The sequence below is a fragment of the Siniperca chuatsi genome, linkage group LG12 (assembly GCF_020085105.1).
Source record: "Siniperca chuatsi isolate FFG_IHB_CAS linkage group LG12, ASM2008510v1, whole genome shotgun sequence".
NCBI lineage: Eukaryota > Metazoa > Chordata > Actinopteri > Centrarchiformes > Sinipercidae > Siniperca > Siniperca chuatsi.
In genome coordinates, this window is record NC_058053.1 from 24460780 (window position 1) to 24487759 (window position 26980).

The 26980-nt window shown below is 46.0% G+C and overlaps 1 protein-coding gene across 7 annotated transcripts; it reads left to right on the plus strand.

Moving 5' to 3' along the window:
• The first annotated feature begins 7607 nt into the window (after positions 1–7607).
• Positions 7608–26765, plus strand: LOC122885818 (CD209 antigen-like protein E). Of its 7 annotated transcripts, XR_006380198.1 has the most exons (9): positions 7608–8681; positions 19902–20528; positions 20649–21453; positions 22274–22446; positions 22976–23098; positions 23213–23314; positions 23889–24835; positions 25194–25297; positions 26428–26765. XR_006380198.1 is itself a non-coding variant. In XM_044217498.1 (8 exons), exons 3-8 carry the CDS (start codon positions 23032–23034, stop codon positions 26576–26578), a joined length of 762 nt encoding a protein of 253 aa, XP_044073433.1. In that variant the 5' UTR covers positions 20537–21453; positions 22274–22446; positions 22976–23031; the 3' UTR covers positions 26579–26765. The 7 variants fall into 7 exon arrangements, 6 of the variants coding, with proteins under 6 accessions (XP_044073436.1, XP_044073433.1, XP_044073434.1 ...); XM_044217498.1 differs by lacking the exons at positions 7608–8681; positions 19902–20528 and having other exon boundaries at positions 20537–21453; positions 23889–24083; positions 24693–24835; XM_044217499.1 differs by lacking the exons at positions 7608–8681; positions 19902–20528; positions 20649–21453 and adding an exon at positions 21525–21875 and having other exon boundaries at positions 23889–24083; positions 24693–24835.
• Positions 26766–26980: the final 215 nt, after the last annotated feature.

Below are 26980 nucleotides of genomic sequence, written 5' to 3' on the forward strand. Positions count from 1 at the left end.
CAGCGGAAGACTCATCCCCCCACAATGCACCACAGAGCGCCACAGGAAGTCATTCCTGCCTGTGGCCATCAAACTCTTTAACTCCTCCCTCTAAGTGTTAGTCTGTATGACCCTAAGTCACTAAACTGGACATTGATCATTACATCTCTGCAATACTTGAAACAATCGTGCAATATTCTGTGTAATACTCCTGTGCAATATTTAGTTTTTCCTATTTATTATTCATACCTCCATTACTGCTGTTGCACTACTACTTATTACTTATATTATTACATTGCATTATTATACCATATTATCATCATCAACCGGTAAACCCACTTGGTACTGCACACTTATTTTATTTTAGACTTATACCCACCTGGTACTTAATTTATTTTCTGACCTGTTTTTATAGTTTTAGAGTGTATTGTATTATATTTTTTTGCTAGTACTTTCTCCTGTGTGCACTGACGTAAAGGCGAGCTGCTGTAACAAAGACTTTCCCTTGGGGGATCAATAAAGTCTTTCTGATTCTGATTCTGAAAAAGAGCCAACTGAGTCAATGAACTGTCGCCTCAACTCTGGCCAATGGCCTTCTCGGAGATGTCCCGCCCCTTCCAATCACCGCACAGTATTTGTTCCCGTTAGGCAAAACACACAGCCAATCAGATGGCTGAATTTGTTCCAATTGCGAGAATCAATGTTTTTGGCATCCAATGGGAGAAGCGGATTTGTTCCAATTTCTCTCAGTGATCCCGCCTCCTGCAAGCGGACTTTTTACTGCCGCAGAGACAGAAGCAAGTCGGTGAGTGAAGCATTTGTCAATTATTATGAAGTATTGGACGGAAAACATGTTAAAAACTTATAATTCCGTCTGACATTAGTCATACTGAGCTAACCGAGGTGTTTGTATGTTGTGAAATAGTTGAGTGACGGATGACACAGCGTAAAGTTAGAGCATTATTAGTTCTTACAATGTCAGACTTTAATTTTACTGTAAGGAATTTATTATATAAACGTTTTTATAAATTGCTTTGTTTTAGCCAGCTAACGTTCATGCTGTTAAAACCATTTTAAACACTGTACTGCAGGCTGATAGCATGCTAACACACCCACCGCTGTCGGCTGGTCGGTGTGTTTCATACTGCTTATGTGATTAACAGTCCAGCGGAGCTGAAGGCAGCCGGCATGTTTTATGGGGAAACTAGCAGCTGGTCGAGTGGCTGGTGGATTCCTTAAGCCTTTCTGTTCCACCAGGAGAGAAAGTGCAGCTCCTCACCTTATGAATATTCAATTAGCCATGCTGCCAGGAAGGTAAACAGAGGCGGAGCCTGCCATAGGCAACAAGCGGAGAGAAACAACAGTCAAAAGGTCTCTTTTATTTACAGTTTTTACAATGTACAAAACATCTACTAAGACTCCACACTCTTCTGCAGTAATTCTGCCTCGGTTAAACTGTTTTAATACCCCCTGAAGCGCTTCTCCAGCTTTGCCACAGCCGGGGATCGAACCGCTGACCGCTGAGCCCCCTCCTCTTTTTACTCAGTCAATGAACTGTCGCCTCAACTCGGCCAATGGCCTTCTGCGGAGATGTCCCGCCCCTTCCAATCACCGCACAGTATCTGTTCCCGTTAGGCAGAACACACAGCCAATCCGATGGCTCAATTTGTTCCAATTGCGAGAATCAATGTTTTTGGCATCCAATGGGAGAAGCGGATTTGTTCCAATTTCTCTCAGTGATCCCGCCTCCTGCAAGCGGACTATTTACTGCCGCAGAGACAGAAGCAAGTCGGTGAGTGAAGCATTTGCCAATTATTATTAAGTATTGGACGGAAAACATGTTAAAAACTTATAATTCTGTCTGGCATTAGTCATAATGAGCTAACCGAGGTGTTTGTATGTTGTGAAATTGTTGCCTGATGGATGACACAGCGTAAAGTTAGAGCCGGACCAGAGCGTTATTAGTTCTTACAATCTCAGATTTTAATTTTACTGTAAGGAATTTACTATATAAACGTTTTTATAAATTGCTTTGTTTTAGCCTGCTAACGTTCATGCTGTTTAAACCATTTTAAACACTGTACTGCAGGCTGATAGCATGCTAACACACCCACCGCTGTCGGCTGGTCGGTGTGTTTCATACTGCTTATGTGATTAACAGTCCAGCGGAGCTGAAGGCAGCCGGCATGTTTTATGGGGAAACTAGCAGCTGGTCGAGTGGCTGGTGGATTTAAAAAAGTCAATCTAAATATAGATTCTCCTGCTTTACAGAGTAAAAAACGTAAGTTTTAATAAACTAATAACAGTGACATGATGTCATTACTATGTCATTTCTTCATAATGTTAGCATTTCCCGTTCCTTTCCCTTTAAAAGGAGGGCCCTAAGGTTTAACTTGTCTTTGTGAACTTGCAGGACGCCTTCACCCGCTACTCCTCAGCGTACCCTGACTTTGTGGAGGCAGTCAGGTTCCACCGGGCGTTTGAGGAGGCCCAGCAGAAGTCCCTCCAGCCCGGTCAGGAGGGACAGGCCCTTGTTGGCTTCGGGGACTTCAAATTCGAGACCCTGCAGAGCCTGTACGAGTCTGAGGACCCCAAAAAGATCCGGTATGTTGTAACAAAATGTGGATTATAATGTAGCTGCTGTACTGACCGGCGGTGATAAGAATGAAATGACAAACTGTCTGATTTACTTAGATTTGTCAACTACCTCCGGAGGAAGGCGCCAGCTCCCGACACGCAGATGGAGAACGCCGTCCGCCACGTCAGGAGCAGAGACAGGCAGAGAGCTGCTGCTGCTGCAACCGCCACCACTACGCTGCCGCAGCCGTTCCAACCAGCAGCACCACCACCACCACCACAGCTGCAGCCACCGGCAGCAGCACAGCCTCTGTCTCGCCGCAAGCCAGGAGCCGGGAGTGCATCACAGCACGTGTTTTATGTTAAAGCGGTCTGAGTTCGAGGAACCTGGAGGACCTTTCTGAAGACATGTCAGTGTTTGTCGTGTTGTTACATTATATATGTTGTGTGTACTTTTGTCTTGTTACAGGTTTGCGGCCTTCGCCTCTGGGCGGCGTTCTCTGTCTGCGGTGGAGATGCAGGCAAAGATCAAGAAGCCGGTGCTGCCTAAGCCTGCGTCTCCAGGTGAGTCCAGCCTGAAGTAAACACACAGTTAAACTTCATCGGATTTCTTGTGCTCACATTTTTTGTTTCTTGTCTCTCGTCGGGTGATTACAGCTTCCTTCAGACCAGCTCCTCCCTCAACACCATCCGAGGAGCCTTCAGATGAAGAGCTGGTCAGGGCGGCAGTTGACGTCGAGCAGTGTAAGTAAAAAGTATTACATATTCATGTAACATGTTGTTAATAACAGAAAGACTTGAATTCATGTTTGACTCCCCTTTTTATTTTGCTTCATAAATGTTTCCGTAATCAGAAGGACAGGAAATGTCAGGGTAAGTTTGGTTAAATGAAAACCCTGTAGCTTCTGCCTGTCTCTAATCACTAACCCACACGCCGGCCAATCACCTGTCAGAACATCACTAACGAGCGCACCCTGCAGAGTCACAGTTTCTTCATCATCCCGTCACCTGCGTAACTCCTCCAGCTGCTGCCTGCTTCCTCAGCGAGTCTAATGTGTTTCTCATAATTTTGTCTCACCTCGCTTTCTCTCTTGAACCGCCTTCTCTGCTCCTGCGGTGTTCATGCAGCTTGGCTGAGCGTCTGCCCGTCGTTCACTGTTAACACACAAATCTAATTCTTTCCTGTTACCGAAACATTTTATTTCTCTTTAAGCCCCAGATGTACAGCCCCCTCTCTCGCTCCTGCAGCATCCACCTCCCGCCACCACCTCAGCAGCGCCACAGAAGGGGGCCGGTGTCTCTGCTGTGCTGGACGAGCCCACAGACGAGGAGCTTCTGGAGGACACACTGGAGCGAGACCACCCCCTGCGACCTCCAGCAGCCCTCGTCAAGGTCCAGCCTGCAGAGCCACCAGCTCCCTCACTGCAGCTGCCACCGCCTGCTCCTGCCCCGGAGGAATGACGACAGGAGGAGTTGCCCGGGCCAGCCTTCCTCCCTCCCCCGCCACCTGCTGGCAGTGCTGAGGTAAGGCTGTTTGTCTAACAGTAAACTTTACTCATCCGGCCTCAGATGTCACTGCTGCCCTGAGATATTAAAGGACCCTGCGTGTTCCTCTGGTTCTCTCTCCAGCTGCTGCCCGAGTCCTGGCGGGCAGCTCTCACTGTGGAGCAGCAGCAGTGGATCGGTCGGGTGCTGTTTACCAGGGACAGCAGGGGGAGGCCTCGGCTCATCGGTGAGCTGAATCTCTGGTGGTACCCCCCCAAACCCGGCCGATCTACCACCAGCCTCCCACGTCCCCCGACCCCTTCTTTGCATGTCGGCTGTTCTTCTGGATGCCACACCGGATCTGGCATCTGCAGCTGACATGCCCCCAGCCTTTGTCATGGACCCTGTGCACAAAGGCTGGGGGAAAGGAGCACTTAACAAATCCTCTGCTTCCTGTTTTTGCTCTGTGACAGGAGAGCTCATCGGGGTGGAGTTCCTCTACTGGCAGATGGGCAGAGTGCTTGAGGACGTCAGCTTGGACCCTGACACTCCGGACGAGGCTGCTGGCATCCAGTCGCTCGAGGAGGTGGATGGGGGTATCGAGGAGGACGTTGAGGACCCCACCGTCTTCCAGCCCGATACCCCGTCCACCAGCGCAGCGGCGGCACCCTGGTCAGGTGATCCAGCTGACGCACCCAGGTCTGAGCCATCCGGTCCGACCGCCCCTGACCAAGATGCCCCTCCCGAGGCCCCTGAGGTTCAAGCTCCTGCTCCCCAGCAGCCCTCCTCAGACTCTGAGGTAAGTTCACTAAGAAACTACTACTGATGATGATGATGATAATATTGATAATAACAACAATGTTCGTCCCTCTTTCCTTTTCTTTTCCTCGTTTCTGGTGTTTCCTCTCAGGAGGAGATGCAGGGGTCGTGACGGCCAGCCGGGATATCAGCATGTCCTGAAGCCGGCCCAGGCCCTGCTGGAAGCACGGAGCCTTCAGGGGCTTTCTGACAGGAGAGTGGACAGACTCATCGCAACGCCTGCCAGAGCAGGACAAACAGAGAGTCGTCTACCCTCCCAGCCCGAGGTTGATGGCTCAGACCGAAATCCAGCTCTTTGAGCTGAACCAGAGGACCCTGTCCCGATGGTGAGTTTAACAGGCAGCTGTGTCGATGTGCTGTAATTGGTACTGTGACTGAACGTTTAATAAAAGCTGAAGAGACTAAAAACGGCCTGTTTGTCTTTCAGGTTCTCTCGACGCCAGAAAAGAGAGGGGAGGGCTGTGCTGGAGCAGGGAACTGGTGTCGTCCCTGCTCCAGCTGTTGTTGCTCCAGCCTCTCCTCCAGCGAAAGGGCTGTCCTCTGTGCAGGTGGGACAAGGACAGCCCTTTCACTTTGACGCCCCCGAGGAGCAGCCGGGACTGTCTAATTGGGGTCTGCTTCCTCGCCCTCCCACTCCAGATGAGGAGCTGCCCGGTCCCTCACATGGTGGCCTTCTCCCTCCTCCTCCAGCACCGCTCCACCCACCGACACCGTCACGTCTGCCCCTGCTGCTCAGCCTCCTCCTCTTCCTGCAGCCCAGCGTGTGCCCAGGACCACGGCATACAGGAAGAGAAAGGCGGCCCAAGCGGCTGCTGCTGGGGGTCACGCTGCCCGGCAGACGTTACAGTACACCTGCAGCAAGTGTGGCCAGCCCTAGAGGATCGACACTGGCCACACTCGCATTGCAGGTGTGTCTTACTGTGCGGCTGTCGGAGGGAAAACTGTGGAGGACTGTATGGAGGAGATGAAGAGGAGACCAGTAGGGGACAGAGGGGGACTGAGGGACTTTTTAATTATTTTATTTGTTTATTTCATACATTTTATAGGACATTTTTACCTGGTTTCCTTTTTTGGTTGGATGTGGAATCATGTGAGTGTTGGTGTCACCTGATGAACGTCAGTCCAGTCTTCTCTCTGTTCAGTTCTGTGGGTTTTTACATATTGTTGTAAATAAACTTTCTGCACAATCTGCACTTTGTTTGGAAGCTTTATTATTTCTGATGCATTACTCGACTTTTGACACGTAAACATGACATTTAACTGCAACACGTCAATAAAACACAACATGGATGACTCACGCTGCTGCTGCTGACACACACTTCACAGGTTCAAAGGTCAAAGCTGTCTAGTGAGTTCTCAAATGTGCAAAGTGATGAAAAGTAAACAAACATGTCATTTATTAACATTAATAACAGAACTCAGTTGACTCTTTCAGCTCATGTGAATTAGAACAAAACACACCATTAAATCTTCTCGTTGTTACACCTTTAATGCTGCAAATATGTTCTTGAAACATGATAAATACACACAGTGACGAAGCCTGTATATGAGCAGCAGAGTCTTTAATTGCTCGGGATTGTCATCAGAAATATATATATAAACTACGGAGGGCCAAGGCACCAGTGACCCCAGTTTCCATCCAGGGGGTCAGTGTGGACATTGTTGAGGAAGTACCTGGGAGTACACTTAGACAACAAACTGGACTGGGCCAAGAACACTCAAGCTCTGTACAGGAAGGGCCAGAGCCGCTTCTATTTCCTGAGGAGGCTGAGGTCCTTCAACATCTGCCAGACAATGCTGAGGATGTTTCATGAGTCTGTGGTGGCCAGTGCTGTCCTGTATGCTGTTGCATGCTGGGGCAGCAGCAGGTTGAGTGTAGCGGACGCCAACAGACTCAACAAACTGATCCGTAAGGCCAGTGACATTGTGGGGGTGGAGCCGGACTCTCTGGCGGTGGTGTCAGAGAGGAGGATGCTGGCCAAACTACATGCCATCTTGGACAGTGTCTACCACGCACTCCATGACGTGCTGGTCAAGCAAAGGAGTACCTTCAGCGGAAGACTCATCCCCCCACAATGCACCACAGAGCGCCACAGGAAGTCATTCCTGCCTGTGGCCATCAAACTCTTTAACTCCTCCCTCTAAGTGTTAGTCTGTATGACCCTAAGTCACTAAACTGGACATTGATCATTACATCTCTGCAATACTTGAAACAATCGTGCAATATTCTGTGTAATACTCCTGTGCAATATTTAGTTTTTCCTATTTATTATTCATACCTCCATTACTGCTGTTGCACTACTACTTATTACTTATATTATTACATTGCATTATTATACCATATTATCATCATCAACCGGTAAACCCACTTGGTACTGCACACTTATTTTATTTTAGACTTATACCCACCTGGTACTTAATTTATTTTCTGACCTGTTTTATAGTTTTAGAGTGTATTGTATTATATTTTTTTGCTAGTACTTTCTCCTGTGTGCACTGACGTAAAGGCGAGCTGCTGTAACAAAGACTTTCCCTTGGGGGATCAATAAAGTCTTTCTGATTCTGATTCTGAAAAAGAGCCAACTGAGTCAATGAACTGTCGCCTCAACTCTGGCCAATGGCCTTCTCGGAGATGTCCCGCCCCTTCCAATCACCGCACAGTATTTGTTCCCGTTAGGCAAAACACACAGCCAATCAGATGGCTGAATTTGTTCCAATTGCGAGAATCAATGTTTTTGGCATCCAATGGGAGAAGCGGATTTGTTCCAATTTCTCTCAGTGATCCCGCCTCCTGCAAGCGGACTTTTTACTGCCGCAGAGACAGAAGCAAGTCGGTGAGTGAAGCATTTGTCAATTATTATGAAGTATTGGACGGAAAACATGTTAAAAACTTATAATTCCGTCTGACATTAGTCATACTGAGCTAACCGAGGTGTTTGTATGTTGTGAAATAGTTGAGTGACGGATGACACAGCGTAAAGTTAGAGCATTATTAGTTCTTACAATGTCAGACTTTAATTTTACTGTAAGGAATTTATTATATAAACGTTTTTATAAATTGCTTTGTTTTAGCCAGCTAACGTTCATGCTGTTAAAACCATTTTAAACACTGTACTGCAGGCTGATAGCATGCTAACACACCCACCGCTGTCGGCTGGTCGGTGTGTTTCATACTGCTTATGTGATTAACAGTCCAGCGGAGCTGAAGGCAGCCGGCATGTTTTATGGGGAAACTAGCAGCTGGTCGAGTGGCTGGTGGATTCCTTAAGCCTTTCTGTTCCACCAGGAGAGAAAGTGCAGCTCCTCACCTTATGAATATTCAATTAGCCATGCTGCCAGGAAGGTAAACAGAGGCGGAGCCTGCCATAGGCAACAAGCGGAGAGAAACAACAGTCAAAAGGTCTCTTTTATTTACAGTTTTTACAATGTACAAAACATCTACTAAGACTCCACACTCTTCTGCAGTAATTCTGCCTCGGTTAAACTGTTTTAATACCCCCTGAAGCGCTTCTCCAGCTTTGCCACAGCCGGGGATCGAACCGCTGACCGCTGAGCCCCCTCCTCTTTTTACTCAGTCAATGAACTGTCGCCTCAACTCGGCCAATGGCCTTCTGCGGAGATGTCCCGCCCCTTCCAATCACCGCACAGTATCTGTTCCCGTTAGGCAGAACACACAGCCAATCCGATGGCTCAATTTGTTCCAATTGCGAGAATCAATGTTTTTGGCATCCAATGGGAGAAGCGGATTTGTTCCAATTTCTCTCAGTGATCCCGCCTCCTGCAAGCGGACTTTTTACTGCCGCAGAGACAGAAGCAAGTCGGTGAGTGAAGCATTTGCCAATTATTATTAAGTATTGGACGGAAAACATGTTAAAAACTTATAATTCTGTCTGGCATTAGTCATAATGAGCTAACCGAGGTGTTTGTATGTTGTGAAATTGTTGCCTGATGGATGACACAGCGTAAAGTTAGAGCCGGACCAGAGCGTTATTAGTTCTTACAATCTCAGATTTTAATTTTACTGTAAGGAATTTACTATATAAACGTTTTTATAAATTGCTTTGTTTTAGCCTGCTAACGTTCATGCTGTTTAAACCATTTTAAACACTGTACTGCAGGCTGATAGCATGCTAACACACCCACCGCTGTCGGCTGGTCGGTGTGTTTCATACTGCTTATGTGATTAACAGTCCAGCGGAGCTGAAGGCAGCCGGCATGTTTTATGGGGAAACTAGCAGCTGGTCGAGTGGCTGGTGGATTTAAAAAAGTCAATCTAAATATAGATTCTCCTGCTTTACAGAGTAAAAAACGTAAGTTTTAATAAACTAATAACAGTGACATGATGTCATTACTATGTCATTTCTTCATAATGTTAGCATTTCCCGTTCCTTTCCCTTTAAAAGGAGGGCCCCTAAGGTTTAACTTGTCTTTGTGAACTTGCAGGACGCCTTCACCCGCTACTCCTCAGCGTACCCTGACTTTGTGGAGGCAGTCAGGTTCCACCGGGCGTTTGAGGAGGCCCAGCAGAAGTCCCTCCAGCCCGGTCAGGAGGGACAGGCCCTTGTTGGCTTCGGGGACTTCAAATTCGAGACCCTGCAGAGCCTGTACGAGTCTGAGGACCCCAAAAAGATCCGGTATGTTGTAACAAAATGTGGATTATAATGTAGCTGCTGTACTGACCGGCGGTGATAAGAATGAAATGACAAACTGTCTGATTTACTTAGATTTGTCAACTACCTCCGGAGGAAGGCGCCAGCTCCCGACACGCAGATGGAGAACGCCGTCCGCTACGTCAGGAGCAGAGACAGGCAGAGAGCTGCTGCTGCTGCAACCGCCACCACTACCGCTGCCGCAGCCGTTCCAACCATATTCATAAGATAAGTTAGTTAGCTAAGAAGAAACAGTAGTCAAGTCAGGTATGTTAGTGACAGGAGAGAAACAAAGTTTAGTTTGTCTACTTGAATATAACTTTAAAGCATAGCTTTTATGACTAGAATAATTATAACTGTTTAGTACGCTTAACTAAAGTAACTTTAATGTAATTAGAATGTTCAATAGCATTGTGGCAATAAATAGACTGTGAATTGTAGTTCAACTTACATCGCTTATGCGTGAATCCTCATGTGCCCATTCCAATCACCTTTGCAGACATGATGTTCACGTTGCATGCAATCCGCTCCATCAAGAGCATGGATTTTCCGTTGAATACAATGGATCGATGTCTCAATGCGATTGTCAGCAATTCAGACGAATTTGTCATTCTACGATTTGACATGGCGATGTCGCTATGACCAGATTCAGTTATGCATGAAGATCTGTCTAGAGTTAATTAAATTGACTGAATTTATATAGCAAATCAGTAATTTATTTACATTTGAGTATAGTTAACGTGTTGAGTAGTGTTAGTTAACGTAGTTAGATTACTGTACGAAGTTAGATATGTATGAATTACTTGTAGACTTATCATTTATTTAAGATGCTTTTATGTAAATTAATCATGTTTAAGCATTAAGCTGATGACTAAGTTAAACATGTACAGCTACGCGTCGTGATTCACATTGTGTGGTATATAGCAGGACTTATCAGCGAGCTAGCAGCGCTGTTGTGGTAACTGTAATGGCTTGATAACTTAGTCCACTATGATTCAGATGCAGTTCTACCTGTATATTAGTCCTGAGACAGCGATTCATTCCTGTAGCAGGAAGCACAGGTAGGTATCAGTAGCATGCTCACGTACTAAGCTCAGCCTCTAGTCGTCAGGTTACTAGTTTTAATACTACTCAGCCAGTAGCCACAACACTACGCTGACAGCTACCCCTTCGATGTTATTCTAACTGCTTGACCACTGGAGACGTTCGCTCATGACCAGACTTCCTTGACCGATCGAGTTGACCATGCACATGTTTCCAGCTGATGTGCCAATCTTCAGACGCATCGAGCCGACTATCGTAACGCCGTAAGCAGCACATGCATTTCGTAGAAACTAGCAAGTGCCAAGCATGTAATTACTGTTCCATTAGCACAAGCGAATCAGAGTCATATTGTCGATTGCCATATTAATCGTTACAAGTTAGCTGTAAAGCGTTGTTAGTGCTCATGTCATGCAATCATTATAGGTATAGCATTAGTCGCTTCTGCAGTCGCTGAGCATTGACAGCGTTCAATGTGTAACCTGATGAAATTAAGTCTGAACTTGAGACATTGTCATAGTATCGGGTATGACTAGTTAATAGCCACTAACTATAGTTCTATGAATCGATTACAGTATTAAAAGTCAATACTATAGATCTTACTATTAGTTTTAATACTTTCTTTACATGAACTTAGCTTTACTTTCTATATGCTACTGCATTCGACATTCCGCTGCAAGGTGCTCGTGCTGTCGTTTGTTACAGCTACTGCGAGGCAGTCAGGTACTAGCGTCTGTGGTTACGGTATTAGAATCCGTCAGACGTGCTGTAGTCCTGGCTCTATGTCAGGTAAAGAAGTGTTATGAACTATCAAATTAATATGCATTCTACTGTCTCATATAAATAAGTTAGCTAATACGCGTGATTTCTAGTTAAAGTCAGCTTACTATTAGTTAACTTTGAAGCAGTTCATACCACCGCTACTTCGCAGTCAGCCGCTCGTAGCAGCGTGTGCTCATCGGCACGGCCTCTCTGCGGACCACCCAGACAGACACAGGCTGGACGGCCTGTGTCATGACGGTTCAACGGTTAGTGACGCGACGCTGATACTGAGAGCACTAGACGGGTAGCTTGAGACTGCAATGTGGTCTGACGTGTGTTGGCTCATGTCATGATCGTGTCTCTAGCAGAGTCACTAGCGTCGATACGTAGTCAGGTAACAGTCGCTAATGACTGCGCCTACGCTGCAGATGTGAAGTACCGACAGTCTCATCGTAGTTCTAAGCCAGTAGATGCGACTTCTTCAACTGCAGCCTCTCACACCATCTCCGTTCACGTCAGCACTTGTCAGCCTAGATTACAGCGCAGTCAGCCGCGCAGAAGCTTCGACTGCTGAGACAGGATGACAATTCGTTAGCTTCTCAGTGTCCTGATACAGTCGTTACTCACTGCTTGCCTGTTCGAGCTGACCAGTAGTTCGTTCGTAATGGGTAACTGCGTATGCATGCCGGACCTGAGCAGTCGGCGCTGTCGGAATGCTAACGCACCTGTCAAGTCTACTCAACAGCCTCGTCACTAGCTCAAGTCCCATCTACTCCTAGTGACTCAAGTCGCTTCCGATCTGATTACGTGTCTTTAAGTGCCTCAGTCCTCCTGAACGCACTGCCTGCCTACAGCTCACGCATGTACACGCTCATGTGCGCGTGACCATTCACTTTAAGCACAAGAACCTTCCTTATCAGCCTATGACCTGCAGAGTCGCTCCTACGACATGCTCTCGCTCATGGCGATTCAGGCGTAGTTGTTAGCTGAGCGCACTGACGCTCTGCTGCGAGACCACTGTCAAGCCGTCGACCTGCCAGGCACGTCTCAGCTGACGCCAATCCCGTGACTTCCGCTCTAGCGACATGTAATCTGAGTGAGCTTCTGCATGCCTGCTCGTCCTCCTGCATCCTCGCACTGGTCATCGTAGCTGGTTCACTGCGTGCTGCGCTCTCGTCTCAGTAAGTCCCTCGTAAGTCCTGTCTTGTACACCACTGCTAAGCCCTCCTGGTTTCTGGCCTCCTTCAGCCAGCATGCTGCTCCGTAGCACGGACAGGATCGCGGGTTCAGTGCGCGGTACGCTACTCCTGCTCCGAGACCGCCTCACCCAGACCACCCTGCCGCCAGCATGCCTTCTGCAGCGCGAGCTCAGGATGCAATGCATGCTGACAGCCCCAGCTGCAAGTCACCGCAGCTCCACTGCTGTCTGACCAGCTGGACGACTGGCTAGGATTGCGCAGTCGCTGCAGGATGTCTGTGGAGTCTAGGATGCGCGTGTCTCGGTATGTTGATCGCTGACTGCTGTCCATGCGCAGTTAGCGAGCCAGCTCGCGTCGTCCCGTACCGTACGCTCGATGTCTGCACCACTGCATGCAGGCTCCGGCTCGGTACCCTCCCGTGCACGGCCAGCTGACAGTCAGCTCCTTCAGCTGCCCTACAGTCGACCTACTCAGTCCTGTGCAGCTCCCTACTTGCAGCCGTCGTTGAGCTCGTCAGTCTGATGTAATCTCTGCATTACGAAGTTGGTCCACCTGTATCGCGCGTTACTCGACTTGTCTGCCTGGTCCCAGCACGGATCTAGGCTGCCAGCGTGCCCCGGCTTCTCGGACTGCCTGACAGGCCACGAAGCTGCACTCGCTCAGCCTAGCAGTGCGCTCGACAGGTGCACTAGCCTGGAGGCGCCTGCAGATCGCAGTGCTGTCTGCGACTGACGTCTGCTCGCGACGTCTGCCGCGATCAGCTGCGAGACTGAGCGAGCTAGCCAGCTCGCAGCTGACAGACGCAGCCGTGGCGTCCTGCCGAGTCACGGCGACGTTCAGGAGGCTCAGACCCTAAGCAGCCTGGACTGCAACGATCTCTCCGAGGAGCTCACGGCAACTCTGTCATGTCGCCCTCACACTGTTCTGCTACCTCCTACCGAGGACACGTGCTCCAGTCTGCTCCATCGTCTCACTCTCGCCGTGACGTCTGGCAGGCTGCTGGAGCTCCTCGTCTCGCTACGTGCCACGACCAGTCTGTGCGTCCTAGGACAGCCAGTCCAGGCCTCCAGGTCTACGGAAGCAGCGCGACTCCGTGCCCACCATGGCTCGCCTGTCCACCACTGCGAGCTGCGATCTTCTCGCTCGCGTGCGCTAGCGACTGCATGACGTCTGGATCATGGACTGAACGTGTACAGTAGACAAGAGGATCAATCGCATGTTCAGTCATCTCGGCTTGACGTTAGCTGGACTGAGCTTGGACAGGAATGTGCTCCCTGTTCAGTGCTCTACGCGCTCTCGATGTGCTACATTCTTATGGCAGACTTGAGCATTGCTCTGTGACGTCGACTTAGGGAGCTAAGCCTGACAGGCTGAGGCAATGCTCTGCAGTGCTCCGTCCATGTAGTATGGAAGTACGTCTATGGTGCTCTCTCCGACAGCTGTGCCAAGTGACACAACGATGACCTATCACGCTCATGCCGATCAGTAGCCGTTACATGCTCATGTCTAGAACATAACTCAGCCACTCGAGCACTCACCGTTCGAACGTCCAGTATTTCCTAGCGATCAACCGTTGGACGACAGAACGACACTGATGCACTGTAAGCTGTGACTCAGCTCTGCTTGAAACTTGCCTGCCAAGATATCTGTACCTAGAGTCTGCTGAGTCCACAGTCATGGGATACTAGAAGTGACTGCTCAACTCTGAAGCCATACTCCTTCAGACAATTTATCCTAGCATGAATACTGATCGCTTAGGCTGCATTGTATGCAGATGCGTGTAGTGTACCTGTACATATGTTCACGACTGGCAGCTCTGGACGGATCCAGACTGGGCTGCAGTTGCGCATGTGAAGATGGCCAAACTAGCACAATTCTCATGTTCATGACGTGAGGACGTCTGCACTGCTCTGATAGTTTGACACGAGTCTGCAGCTGCACTTGCTACTCCGACATAGCTGTGACAGCTCTAAACTAACTAGTCATCTTCTAGCATCTGAATGCTGATATTTGATAAACTGGCATTTATAGTACAACTATGAGCACGACCTTGCTGTCACTCATTAGTACTAGCGACTTTGCAATATTATCACTACGAACAGTGTGACACTATGTCTTACGTATCACGTGCAATCTGTTTGCAGTGAAGCTTAATGTAAATACGACATTGTACTCGTAAGCTCTGGTAGCAGTTTCAGACCTTAATTCTCATTCTGTCTTGAATGATGAAGCGACGTGCACTGATCTCATGACTTAACAGCATGTCATGCCATCTACCGTCACGTTGCATGCCAATAGTGCATTCCATGTCTATATCATGTGAGCCATCATGAAGTTCCAGATTTTCACTGTCTGGCTAGCGGTCTAAGACTGGACAATTGATCAGATTGCATACTGACTGAGTACTTAACTCGTCGCAGCCTGACAGTTCAGCTGGAGTGTACTCGTCTAGGCGATGCTGCATTGCAGCAGCTCACGAGCTGGTTCAGCAGGAGCATGCAAGTCACTATGACAAATCTGTAAGTCACTTAGCTGACTATCGAATCGTAACTCTCTAGTGAGTCTAGACTCAGCTACTGGCATTCTCACACTGCTTGACGTAATCAACTGATGATTTCTAGGAACTGCATGTGCTGATCTGGTTCCTGGCTGACATGGTATCCAGAGTATGCTAGGATACTCTCATTAACTATTCAGATTAGTCTTCTGACAGTAGTAACATGCTGGTCATTACACGTTTAGACAATAACTTATTTGACAGTTATGACACCTGTAACTATATTCTATTAATCTACGCTCCACGTTACTGCTAAGCTATGTATTACGTCGCTAGCACTGATCATCTATAGACCTTCGATATGATCTCGCTGCTTCTGCATAAACTTACTAGATTCATTCTGACAGAGCAACGTAGCTAATTCCATGGAACTTGGACAATGTACCATGTTGATTAGTTCTTCTATCATATTGTCCAGAAGCATAGCCAGATCTCTTTCAGACATGATGGACTGTATCTAAGCTATTGTCACATTGAAATTCGTCTGTTGTGAAATTTGCTGATATTTGCTGATAGAGCACAGACTTTGACTTAGTACGTTCTACTGAAGCCGAATTGTGATTAGTACGTTTTAATATAAATGTACAAGTAATCATTACTATAATTTCTCGTTACATGCTGAAGTCATGTAATACGCATTCGCTGATCAGTTTTATAGCAATACGTGTGACTGTTGCAACTCATTAGAGTGATAGCAGAGTGAACTAAGGCTGAGTTTAGGCATGAACTGTCTCAAGATTCGAGTTAAAGCAACTTCAGATGTCATAGTGATTGAGATAAAGCATCGTTGAGATCACTGAGAGGCTATTCATTTACTGTAAGACACCGACTTCGTGTAATTTCACTGACCTAAAGCGTACTGCTGGATGCTTGCATTACGACTGAGACTGTAGAGATCTACTGATCGTTCACTGTGCTTGATCTAGCCGGTGAGTGCTCTCACTCGATGACTTTAGCAACGACTGACATTGCGCAGTAGTACCGACGCCTGGTCTATATGTAATCAAGTAAATCTATGTAACTAGCCTGCAGTAGACATTGCATAGACTACACAATGAGACATCTCGATGTCGTATGCAGTCGATAGACTCTCTGAATGAGCCACTACTGTGCTGATACGCATCCATACGCGAGACTCCTACCTGGACTGCAGCAGAGCACCGTGGACTCAGCCACTAGCATCATTCCTGCCAGTAGACGTCATTCGAGAACAGTTAAGCTGCCACTGCTTGGATACTACTGTAATCTAGTATCTGTAGTTACTAATGACTTGTAACGTTTGCTTGAACAACTTACGTGCTACTCTTCGAGTGTCTCCTGACTGATCTAAGCTTCTGTACTGCTGTCTGACTTACTCAAGCCACCCGTACAGCTGGATCTCAGAATGAACTGACAGCTTTCGCATGATGGCGATTTGAGATACAGTTACTAGTCTAATGACAACGCGACTGCATTATGCAGGCTATCGGGGCCGTCTCAGTCACGTAAGTTTCTCAGCTAGTCATCAGCAGAAGTTGCTTATGACTTGTTAGCTACGTCTGGACACATTTACTAAGACTCCCAGCAGATGAGCATGTTCACACATTTTGTGAGATGACAGTCTGCTAGTACCTGCCTCACGGCCAGTGCTAGGCATGTCTCACATCGTCATCTATGTCCTAGTGATTCCAGATCTCGTGTACGTATCACTATTCTTACTCGAAACTTGATCTGTACCAGTTTGTATGACCGATCGGTTGATAAGCTCTGCCTCACACTTCAGGCTGACTGCCAGCCTGTCAGTTGAGCTGACTACGTTGATTTGTACTTAGATTACACTCTACTCTCGTAGAGGTACCTGCTTCACTCACCATGCGCGGTCACCCATGTCTACAGAAGACTCAGGATGCAGGCATAGCTTGCTGAACCTAGATTCTAGCTGTAATTATCGTACTCTAAACTAGTCTCAGTCACTCTCAACCGGTACCTGTCAGGATCTTGGCATGTCTCGTCGACCAGCTGCTGCTGCAGTCGTCCCTCTGACGCAGTTCAGTCAGAACAAGGTCCGACATGTGCCTGACGTCCTGAGTTCTCAAGTCTGACGCCACTCGTAGTACCAGCTCGACTCTTGCATTCAGACGTTCTGGAATTAGACGCAGCATGCTAGTCTACCAGCTCTGTACTTCAGTTCTGTACCAAGCCTTACACACTCCTAGCTCCACCGTGCTGTTTCTGTGATTCCATCTACGCTGTGGCTCTGTAGATCTTGTCCCAGTGTACCTCATACTTAGCGCGTGACACGTCTGAACGTGTGAAGCTACTGTCTCAGTCACAGAGCCCGGTTCCGTAGAGCTCGCCAGCTCACACGCTTGCAGCAGCACTGCGATCTCAGCAGTCCTGATCCTGGCTCAAGCTCTATGCAGATGCTGTATGCCGTGCGACATGCGCAGTTCCAGTGCTCCAGCCTGCCTCATGTGACAAGCTAGTCAGAATCTATCACCGGTGACAGTAGCATGGCCCTAGCAATCTAGCTTATCTGTTACTGTCCCTCGTAACTACGCCGTACGTCGCAGTCATTGCATGTAGCGAGCGTGCTGCGATCTGTACTTCAGCATTGTACAGAGATTCTGAACGTATAATCCTCTTGTCATGACTTAAGCTGTTACGACTCCGCTCCGATCCCTTCTATTCTCGTTCCTGGATCCGATTCTCACGTAGCAGGACAAGCCTGCTAGGACCAACCGCTATGCTTCACCGACGACTGGCGTTGACTAGATGCTCTTCCCTGGTTCTGCTCAGGGATCACCTCGCTAGTCTCAAGCCGAACGCGATCCGTCTGCCTCCATCTGACACGCAGTAGAAGTGCTTGTGACATTCTGTCCGACTAGCCCGACTCTACCGCTTACAGTCCTACAACGGCCCCATGTCAGCTTATCGATTAACCATCCGAGATCCGTAGCGCGCTCAGCAGTCCTGAGCGCTACCCTGTTTCGTTGGTTCTGGTGGTAGTGGGCTGTGACGCTCCAGAGCATGAGCGCATTTTACACCATCAGCCGCTCTCTGCCTGTTCCTTCGGACCAATGAATCAGATTCTGCCAGCTTACTTAGCATTCATCTCTCGTCCTGCCCTACTCGAGACCTCGTGAGCTTCGGGCTAGCGAAGCACTGACTTGAGAAAGGGGCCGGTCAGTGTCCCTGCAGCCGGGAGCCTTCGCAGCCAACGCCGTCAGCGTACGGCCTGTCAGGTCCGTCAGGCCCCGGTCAGGGCTGAAACCCGGGTTTCAACCCATCCCGATCCCTACCCGATCCGACTCTTCCTCAGGTTTTCTCTAATCCGGACTCCGGGACTGCTCCCCTTTGTCTGGCGGAAAGGGCGCCGCCACGGACTAATCTTGAGCCCAAGCTCTTGGCCCCGGGGCTTCTGCCATGGTTAGCCCATCGACCAAGGCTCGCCGCCTGGTGGCCCAGAAGATGGGGGAGAGCTTGACCCCCCCTCCTGCGGCACTCTGCGGCACCAAGAGGCCCGACGGCTGCCTCGCTCCGGACGAGCCGACCATTCCCCGGCCCTGGGCGTGGTGCTTGCGCCACACTCTCCGCCTGAACACCCGGGGTTAAGGAGCCCATTGACTCCCGCGCGCTGTCCAGGGGTTTCTTTTCATTCAAAGGCGGTCTTTTTTAACGCACTCCATGACGTGCTGGTCAAGCAAAGGAGTACCTTCAGCGGAAGACTCATCCCCACAATGCACCACAGAGCGCCACAGGAAGTCATTCCTGCCTGTGGCCATCAAACTCTTTAACTCCTCCTCTAAGTGTTAGTCTGTATGACCCTAAGTCACTAAACTGGACATTGATCATTACATCTCTGCAATACTTGAAACAATCGTGCAATATTCTGTGTAATACTCCTGTGCAATATTTAGTTTTTCCTATTTATTATTCATACCTCCATTACTGCTCTTGCACTACTACTTATTACTTATATTATTACATTGCATTATTATACCATATTATCATCATCAACCGGTAAACCCACTTGGTACTGCACACTTATTTTATTTTAGACTTATACCCACCTGGTACTTAATTTATTTTCTGACCTGTTTTTATAGTTTTAGAGTGTATTGTATTATATTTTTTTGCTAGTACTTTCTCCTGTGTGCACTGACGTAAAGGCGAGCTGCTGTAACAAAGACTTTCTCTTGGGGGATCAATAAAGTCTTTCTGATTCTGATTCTGAAAAAGAGCCAACTGAGTCAAAGAACTGTCGCCTCAACTCTGGCCAATGGCCTTCTCGGAGATGTCCCGCCCCTTCCAATCACCGCACAGTATTTGTTCCCGTTAGACAAAACACACAGCCAATCAGATGGCTGAATTTGTTCCAATTGCGAGAATCAATGTTTTTCGCATCCAATGGGAGAAGCGGATTTGTTCCAATTTCTCTCAGTGATCCCGCCTCCTGCAAGCGGACTTTTTACTGCAGCGGAGACAGAAGCAAGTCGGTGAGTGAAGCATTTGTCAATTATTATGAAGTATTGGACGGAAAACATGTTAAAAACTTATAATTCCGTCTGACAGTCATACTGAGCTAACCGAGGTGTTTGTATGTTGTGAAATAGTTGAGTGACGGATGACACAGCGTAAAGTTAGAGCATTATTAGTTCTTACAATGTCAGACTTTAATTTTACTGTAAGGAATTTATTATATAAACGTTTTTATAAATTGCTTTGTTTTAGCCAGCTAACGTTCATGCTGTTAAAACCATTTTAAACACTGTACTGCAGGCTGATAGCATGCTAACACACCCACCGCTGTCGGCTGGTCGGTGTGTTTCATACTGCTTATGTGATTAACAGTCCAGCGGAGCTGAAGGCAGCCGGCATGTTTTATGGGGAAACTAGCAGCTGGTCGAGTGGCTGGTGGATTCCTTAAGCCTTCCTGTTCCACCAGGAGAGAAAGTGCAGCTCCTCACCGTATGAATATTCAATTAGCCATGCTGCCAGGAAGGTAAACAGAGGCGGAGCCTGCCATAGGCAACAAGCGGAGAGAAGCAACAGTCAAAAGGTCGCTTTTATTTACAGTTTTTACAATGTACAAAACATCTACTAAGACTCCACACTCTTCTGCAGTAATTCTGTCTCGGTTAAACTGCTTTACAACCCCTGAAGCGCTTCTCCAGCTTTGCCACAGCCGGGGATCGAACCGCTGACCGCTGAGCCCCCTCCTCTTTTTACTCAGTCAATGAACTGTCGCCTCAACTCGGCCAATGGCCTTCTCGGAGATGTCCCGCCCCTTCCAATCGCCGCACAGTATTTGTTCCCTTTAGGCAGAACACACAGCCAATCAGATGGCTGAATTTGTTCCAATTGCGAGAATCAATGTTTTTCGCATCCAATGGGAGAAGCGGATTTGTTCCAATTTCTCTCAGTGATCCCGCCTCCTGCAAGCGGACTTTTTACTGCCGCAGAGACAGAAGCAAGTCGGTGAGTGAAGCATTTGTCAATTATTATGAAGTATTGGACGGAAAACATGTCAAAAACTTATAATTCTGTCTGACATTAGTCATAATGAGCTAACCGAGGTGTTTGTATGTTGTGAAATAGTGAGTGATGGATGACACAGCGTAAAGTTAGAGCCGGACCAGACTCCACTCAAGTGGAGACAACATAAAAGGAAGTGGTGCTGCCAGTGTTCCTCCCTTTTTTCCTCAATCATAACATTCTGTCATTTGGTTATTTTAAGTGTTACGATTAGTCAAGCCGGGAAACAGGGAATGCCAGGGAACAGGACCCAAATACTTACTATTTATTAAAAAAAAAAAAAAAAAAAAAAAAAAAAAAAGGCTTACACTGAATTGGCGGGCAAAGCAACTCTCAGTTGGTAAGCAGTCCAAAACAGAAACACAAGTCCCATAGTGAGCAGGCAAAATCTAAAATCCAAAATCTGCAGACAAAATCCACAAGGTCCACAAGATTCAAGGCCAAGCGGAAGATCTCAGGCTGACGACCCAGGGGCAGGACAGAAACGGGGCAGCGAACCTCAGGACGGTCCGGGGGCAGGACAGATAAAGGGCTGGGAGCCTCAGGCGGATGGCTCGAGGACTGAAAAGAAGAGCAGAGCAAGTCAGGGGGGCGCCCAGGAGGCAGGGCTGAAGGGCTGAGCAGGTCTCGGTGATGACCAGATGTACGAAGCAACTCAGGAGGTCGGCGACAAAGGCAAAATCCCTCCGGAGGCCGGACTGGAGACCGGCGGCGAAGGCAGAACCTCTCCGGAGGCCGGCGATGAAGGCGGAACCCTTCCAGAGGAAGGATGTGGCTGCTGCGACCCAACCTGAGGCAGGATGCTTGACAGATGTACAATGACGATCTGACACAGAACAAAGGAAGAACACAGACTAAATACACTCAGGTAGGGGAGACAACGAGCTGAACCAGCTGACACAGGTGAAAACAATGAAAGCAATCAAAGACAGGAAGCCAAACTACCTGACAGAAGAGGGAGGGAGAATATTATAAAACAGGGAAACAGGAAATAACAGGACAAAACCCCAAAACCATTCTTCACATTCAATTGGCAAATCTCATACAAGGCGCTTATTGAAGCCGCTTTAGCCTGCCTACCCTTGTTGCTTCCTCTGCAAGCCGCTTTGCAAGCTACCCCAGAACGACCAGACTAACAGTGTACGTGCTTCAAATTACCCTGCTGCTTGTCATGTCGATTCCTGTCCATGATGAGGATCCATGGCAGATCGACTGGTATTATGGATTCACAGCACCAGCGATCTGAAGCAGAGAGTGCCGTTTCCATCCGCCGGTGCTCTCGTCTGGCAAGTAAACATTAAAATACTCCCAGCATTATTTGAATGACCAGTACCCAGACTCCTGGAAACCTTATTTCGGAAGACCATTACAGCTCCAGTCGGAGCTTTTCATGAAGAGTTTTTCACATTGTTCGAGGAACATTCCTATCGAACTCCCACCTGCAGATATTTTATGATAAAAGTTTTCTTTGACTAAAGTGGTCCTGACTGAAATGTTATTTCCACCGTTGTCATGGTTTTGGGTTTTTGTCCTGCTATTTCCTGTTTTACTTTGTAATATTCTAGCTCCTTCTTGTGTCTGGTAGTTTAGCTTCCTGTCTTTGATTGCTTTCACTGTTTTCACCTATGTCTAATTGTCTCCCCTACCTGAGTGAATTTACTGTAAGTCTGTGTTTTTCCTTTGCTTAGTGTCAGATCGTCGTTGTACCATGTGCCCTGCGTTTGGCCCCAGTTCTGCATTTTTCCTATGCCTCTGTGTCCTCTGTGGATTTACCTTTATTGAACTTCTCAAGGATTAGTCTTTGTTGGATGTTTTACCTGAACTTCTTAGCCGCCCTCAGTTGTTTTTGTCTTCCTTCATAGTAAGTAAATAGTTAAAAGTTATCTTTTGTTCATTTCACCATCTCCGTGTGTATTGTCTACATGTGGGTCCACCTCCTGAACTGAATGCAACAACTGTGTTTCACTCTGGGCAGCAGGTTGAAGCCCCTACAGCCCCCTCTTTCAGCAGCCAAGTATTATGGACACTGGGTAGAGATTTTAATGCCAAATTGATATGTAGTGTAAACATTACAAGTATGAACATTTCACTTATGAGCAGCAACTGAAAAGCCCACTCAAAGAAGCTTCTTTAGAAATAACATTGTTTTCTGTCTACAGTATAGGCTATAACAGTTTTTAGGAACCTGTAAAATATTAAGTTACTTTATTCCTTTTACACTTGTTCTTGTGACTGAACATTAAGCAAATCTAGCTTCTGAAAGTTCCTGTTTCAAGTGAGGTGACAACCACTTACCGCACAAACTATATTTACTGTCTTTGAGATGTGACTTCCTGAATCTAAAGTTCATAACAACTGAACCCAATAAGAGTTTTCTCATTTTCATGTAGAGAAACTTGCGCTCCAGAGTCGACCCTCGACAAAATATCTGGCATTCTTATGAGCGATGGAGGAAATCTATGTGAATGTTGAATATGACAAATCTGACTCAAAAATGTCACAGAATCAGACAGGTAAGAATGAGTAGCACATAAGCTGACAGACTAAGCTCTGCATAAATGTGTATTATTATCTGTCATATTACTGTTGTATACTTGATTGTATTCACTGGTCTTCTCTGTGTTCAGGTCCCAGGAGCCCAGAGAGCAGGTTTCATGGAGCTGTTGTTCTCTTTCTGGGGCTGCTGAATGTTTTCCTGCTGGCTTTGCTCATCTGCCTCGGTGTCCTCTGTGAGTCTGGTTCACATTCAGAAGTTAGTCAAGCTGAACTCATGATTATAGGAACATCATTCACTTTAACTTTTCATCCATGATTTACTCTGACCTGTTTTTAAAATTTTTATTTTTTGTTTCGATTGCATTGTTTTCAATATTTTGTACACAATCAAACCTCAAACAGCCAAATCAACATAACAATGCCTCATTTCATTTTTGTGACGTGTTCAAATTGAATTGGTGCATTTCAGCATTTATCCAGTATCAACTTAATTGCTTATTACACGAGTATCATTTTCAAGACACAAAAGCAGTGACATGTTGTATTTCTACTGCTGACAGCTGCACTGAATTACATTTGATGTTCAATTAAACTGCAGTCAAATATGTTCCCTTTACTGAAGACTGCCAGAGTTTCACTACACTCTTTGAATGGCAGTATTTCATAAGTTTCATTAAGTATGATCATTGATAATCGTGGGACAAAATAAGGAAATATGTAGTCTTGTGAAATACAATAGCTCTTTCTATAGAACATGAATGCAGAAGATATCTTGTGTTTCAGAGAAATGTCTCTTGATTATTTCAGACCATAACTCAATACGTGGCTCAGCTGCAGATTTCTCCACTATCAAAGCCAACCTGACTGAGCGTCTCCAGGCCAGTGATAACAGGTCTTCTTCCCTGACTGAAGCAAGAGACCTGCTGAATGCCAGCCTCGTTGAAATGGCTAAAGAGTTGAAAAAGCTTCAGAATTTGTCCAAACAGGGAGTACCTGCATGTGGTATTTAGATTTACTTGCTGTTTCTTTAAACATTTCTTACTCAGAAATTCCATGATAAAATCACCCTGCATTGTGTTATGGTATTTTTAGTATTTACTCTATGATTTAGTAGCCAGTTTCAGTCCAAAACTAGAAATTTTATTAATGAAATGTGGATAAAACAAAAGTGGTCTCTATCTCTGCATGTTACTGCATTGTGGCAGTAAATCTTTCTCTCTTCACAGATGACAAATTCTAGTTTCATACTGAATGCTAAACTGCGGACACAACAGCTAACTATTCTCTGTTGGCTGCACAAGAGTTACACTGCATGAGATGATCACTAGTAGATGAGACCATTTATATGGTTCATTTTTTAAACTTTCGTCTTGTTCTTGTGAAAAATGTAATAATTACAATCATAATCAATCAAGCAGGTCAAAAGTTTGAAAAAACAAGCAGAAAAATCACAATTTGGAGTCAAGTCTCAAAGTATCCACCAAGGTTACACCAACCAAATGAGCAGCATTAAAGGGTCATTCATTGAAGAAGTTGACATACAGACCTAACTTCACAAATACATTAACATGAGTCTTGTTGATCTGTAGTTTCTCTTGATATATCTTGCAGAGAAAACCTGTCCTGCAGGATGGACGATGTTCAGTTATGCCTGTTATTTCCTCTCTGATGAGTCTGGTTCCTGGGATAAAGGCAGAGAGTACTGCAGAGGCAAAGGAGCAGATCTGGTAGTGATAACCAGCACTGAAGAGCAGGTACTGTGTGCGCGTCTTAGCGTTTCCATTAACCTTCTAGCATGTGTTAACACAACACCTAAAAGCAATGTCTACTTTATGAATTCAATCAATACATATCTGAACATAAATCCCTGCAACAATTCCTCTGTCTGACTGTGGACATCGGACCACACAAAATATCCAGGTGGCCATCTGGCAAAAGGATTTAATGAAACTCTTTTTTGTTTTTTTTGTTTAATTCTAGGTAATTATAATGACCTAGGTTACAACAATTTAACTTTTACTTTTGTTATTCATAGATTCAGATAAATACTTGTAAATGGCACATATTGTGGTTAAAACTAAAATATAATGTGGGTTTCCTTATGTTGAACAGCGTTTTCTCTTGGGGTTAACCAAGAAACCTTCGTGGATTGGTTTGAACGACAGAGATGTGGAGGGGACCTGGAAATGGATAGATGGAACTCCACTGAATCTGACGTAAGGCTTCACTTTGGTTGAATATAGACATGAACATACAACTATCATTTTATATTACTTTATTTGTTTTGGATTGAATTTCCAGCAGAGATTTCTCACAAGCATAGATGCTGTGCATGCATAACATCTTTTGTTGATGGCCATCTTTGGTGAAGCCCATAACCAAACTACCTGGGCACAGGTAGTCAGTTTTTGGCCGCATGGGGGAACTCAAGTTGCTAAACTCAAAGCCCTGATGTATAATCACCTTTTTAAAACATTTTATTGCAAATGTGATGGCAAAAATGTACACATCCAGGAGACACAGACCAACATTTACTTTCATCTGGACTTAATTAATGTAAGTCAAATGGTCCATCTCTAATTAATTAACTTTCTTTCACCACTATCTCCTGAGAAAAATATGACTCTTTAGCTGCTTTTTTTTCTTTCACCAGCTAGTCTGTATCTTCATCAGACATTTGGTGCTGGCAGTGTACAGTGTTTATCTGAAATTATTTTGCTAAAAACAGCTTCCTGCTGCTGGAAATGGAGTTGATGAGTGCAGTAAGACTGAACTATACAGTAAACGTGCCTTAAAAATCAAGAGGTTAAAATGCTGCACAGTTGGGTGATAATTCTCAGCGAGTTCATCACCGTTAGCAGCGACTTTCATCACACGTAGACATTTGATTCATTGTTAACATAAGAATATTGGGCCTCATGCAAGAGCATTTTCATAGTCTTACCCTAAACCTCTTTAGTTTTTTTTTTTTACTCATGTGTTTCAAGTCGAATTCAACAGACTGATAACCTCACAAACTATAAAATTACTCGTTCAGGTGAGGAGGTGCAAGTTTGCGATTTTATCATTATCATAATCAATTTTCCTATAATCAGATCTCTAAGTTTAAAAAACAAAACTAAAATTGACAAACCATAATGAGGACCCCCCATGACTAATGCTGCTTCTTGGAGGACAGTTTCTTTAGAAAACACTACAAATGAGCCATTTCAAAGATATGAGAAATTTCCCAAATTAGGATGATATTGGACCCAGTGTTTCAGAAAAATGACTTGTTCAGCCACTGAAGGGCTGCGTTCATGTAAGAGAAACAGTGTCATGATTCTCTTGTTCACTGACCTGCTAGGTACTGGCACAACAATCAGCCTGATAATGGTGGCGGGAGCCAAAAGTGGGGTGAAGAGGACTGTGCACATATCAGAACGGAGTGGAGCAATCATTGGAATGATTTATCATGTAATGCTGCTCTGCAATGGATCTGTGAAAAAATTGCGTAACACTGTTACATATAAAAGATTTGCGGATCCTTTTACAATGTAAGCTATGATTACGCAAAGCTTTAGTAATAAGTGTTCATGTATGTTTGTAAAATGTATGTATGCGATTGTGCTGAAGACTGTGCTGTACAAATTTAAACACCTCAAAATTGCAGCTGTAGCTAAATAGAAAAATAAAGTAGAACATTGAAATGCACCTAATGATGATGATGATAGACCGTCTGTCTTTTCCAATGCCTCACTTTTCTACTAACTAAAAGTAAATATACACAATTTTTAGAATAATTATCCACAATAATGTTTTTTTTTTTTCTTTTTTAATGAATCCCTTTTTTTCCCAGGGAGTGATTAACAAAAAAAATATTTATTTCTCAGAAGTAATCACTTTAAAACCACAGGAAC

What these genes read in the sequence shown, in the direction of transcription:
- LOC122885818 (XM_044217501.1), top strand. Translation starts at nt 23,032, where the DNA reads ATGGAGGAAATCTATGTGAATGTTGAATATGACAAATCTGACTCAAAA. An exon ending in CATCTGCCTCGGTGTCCTCT is followed by an intron (nt 23,315 to 23,888) that starts GTGAGTCTGGTT and finishes TGATTATTTCAG; the next exon opens with ACCATAACTCAATACGTGGC. An exon ending in TAACCAGCACTGAAGAGCAG is followed by an intron (nt 24,836 to 25,193) that starts GTACTGTGTGCG and finishes TATGTTGAACAG; the next exon opens with CGTTTTCTCTTGGGGTTAAC.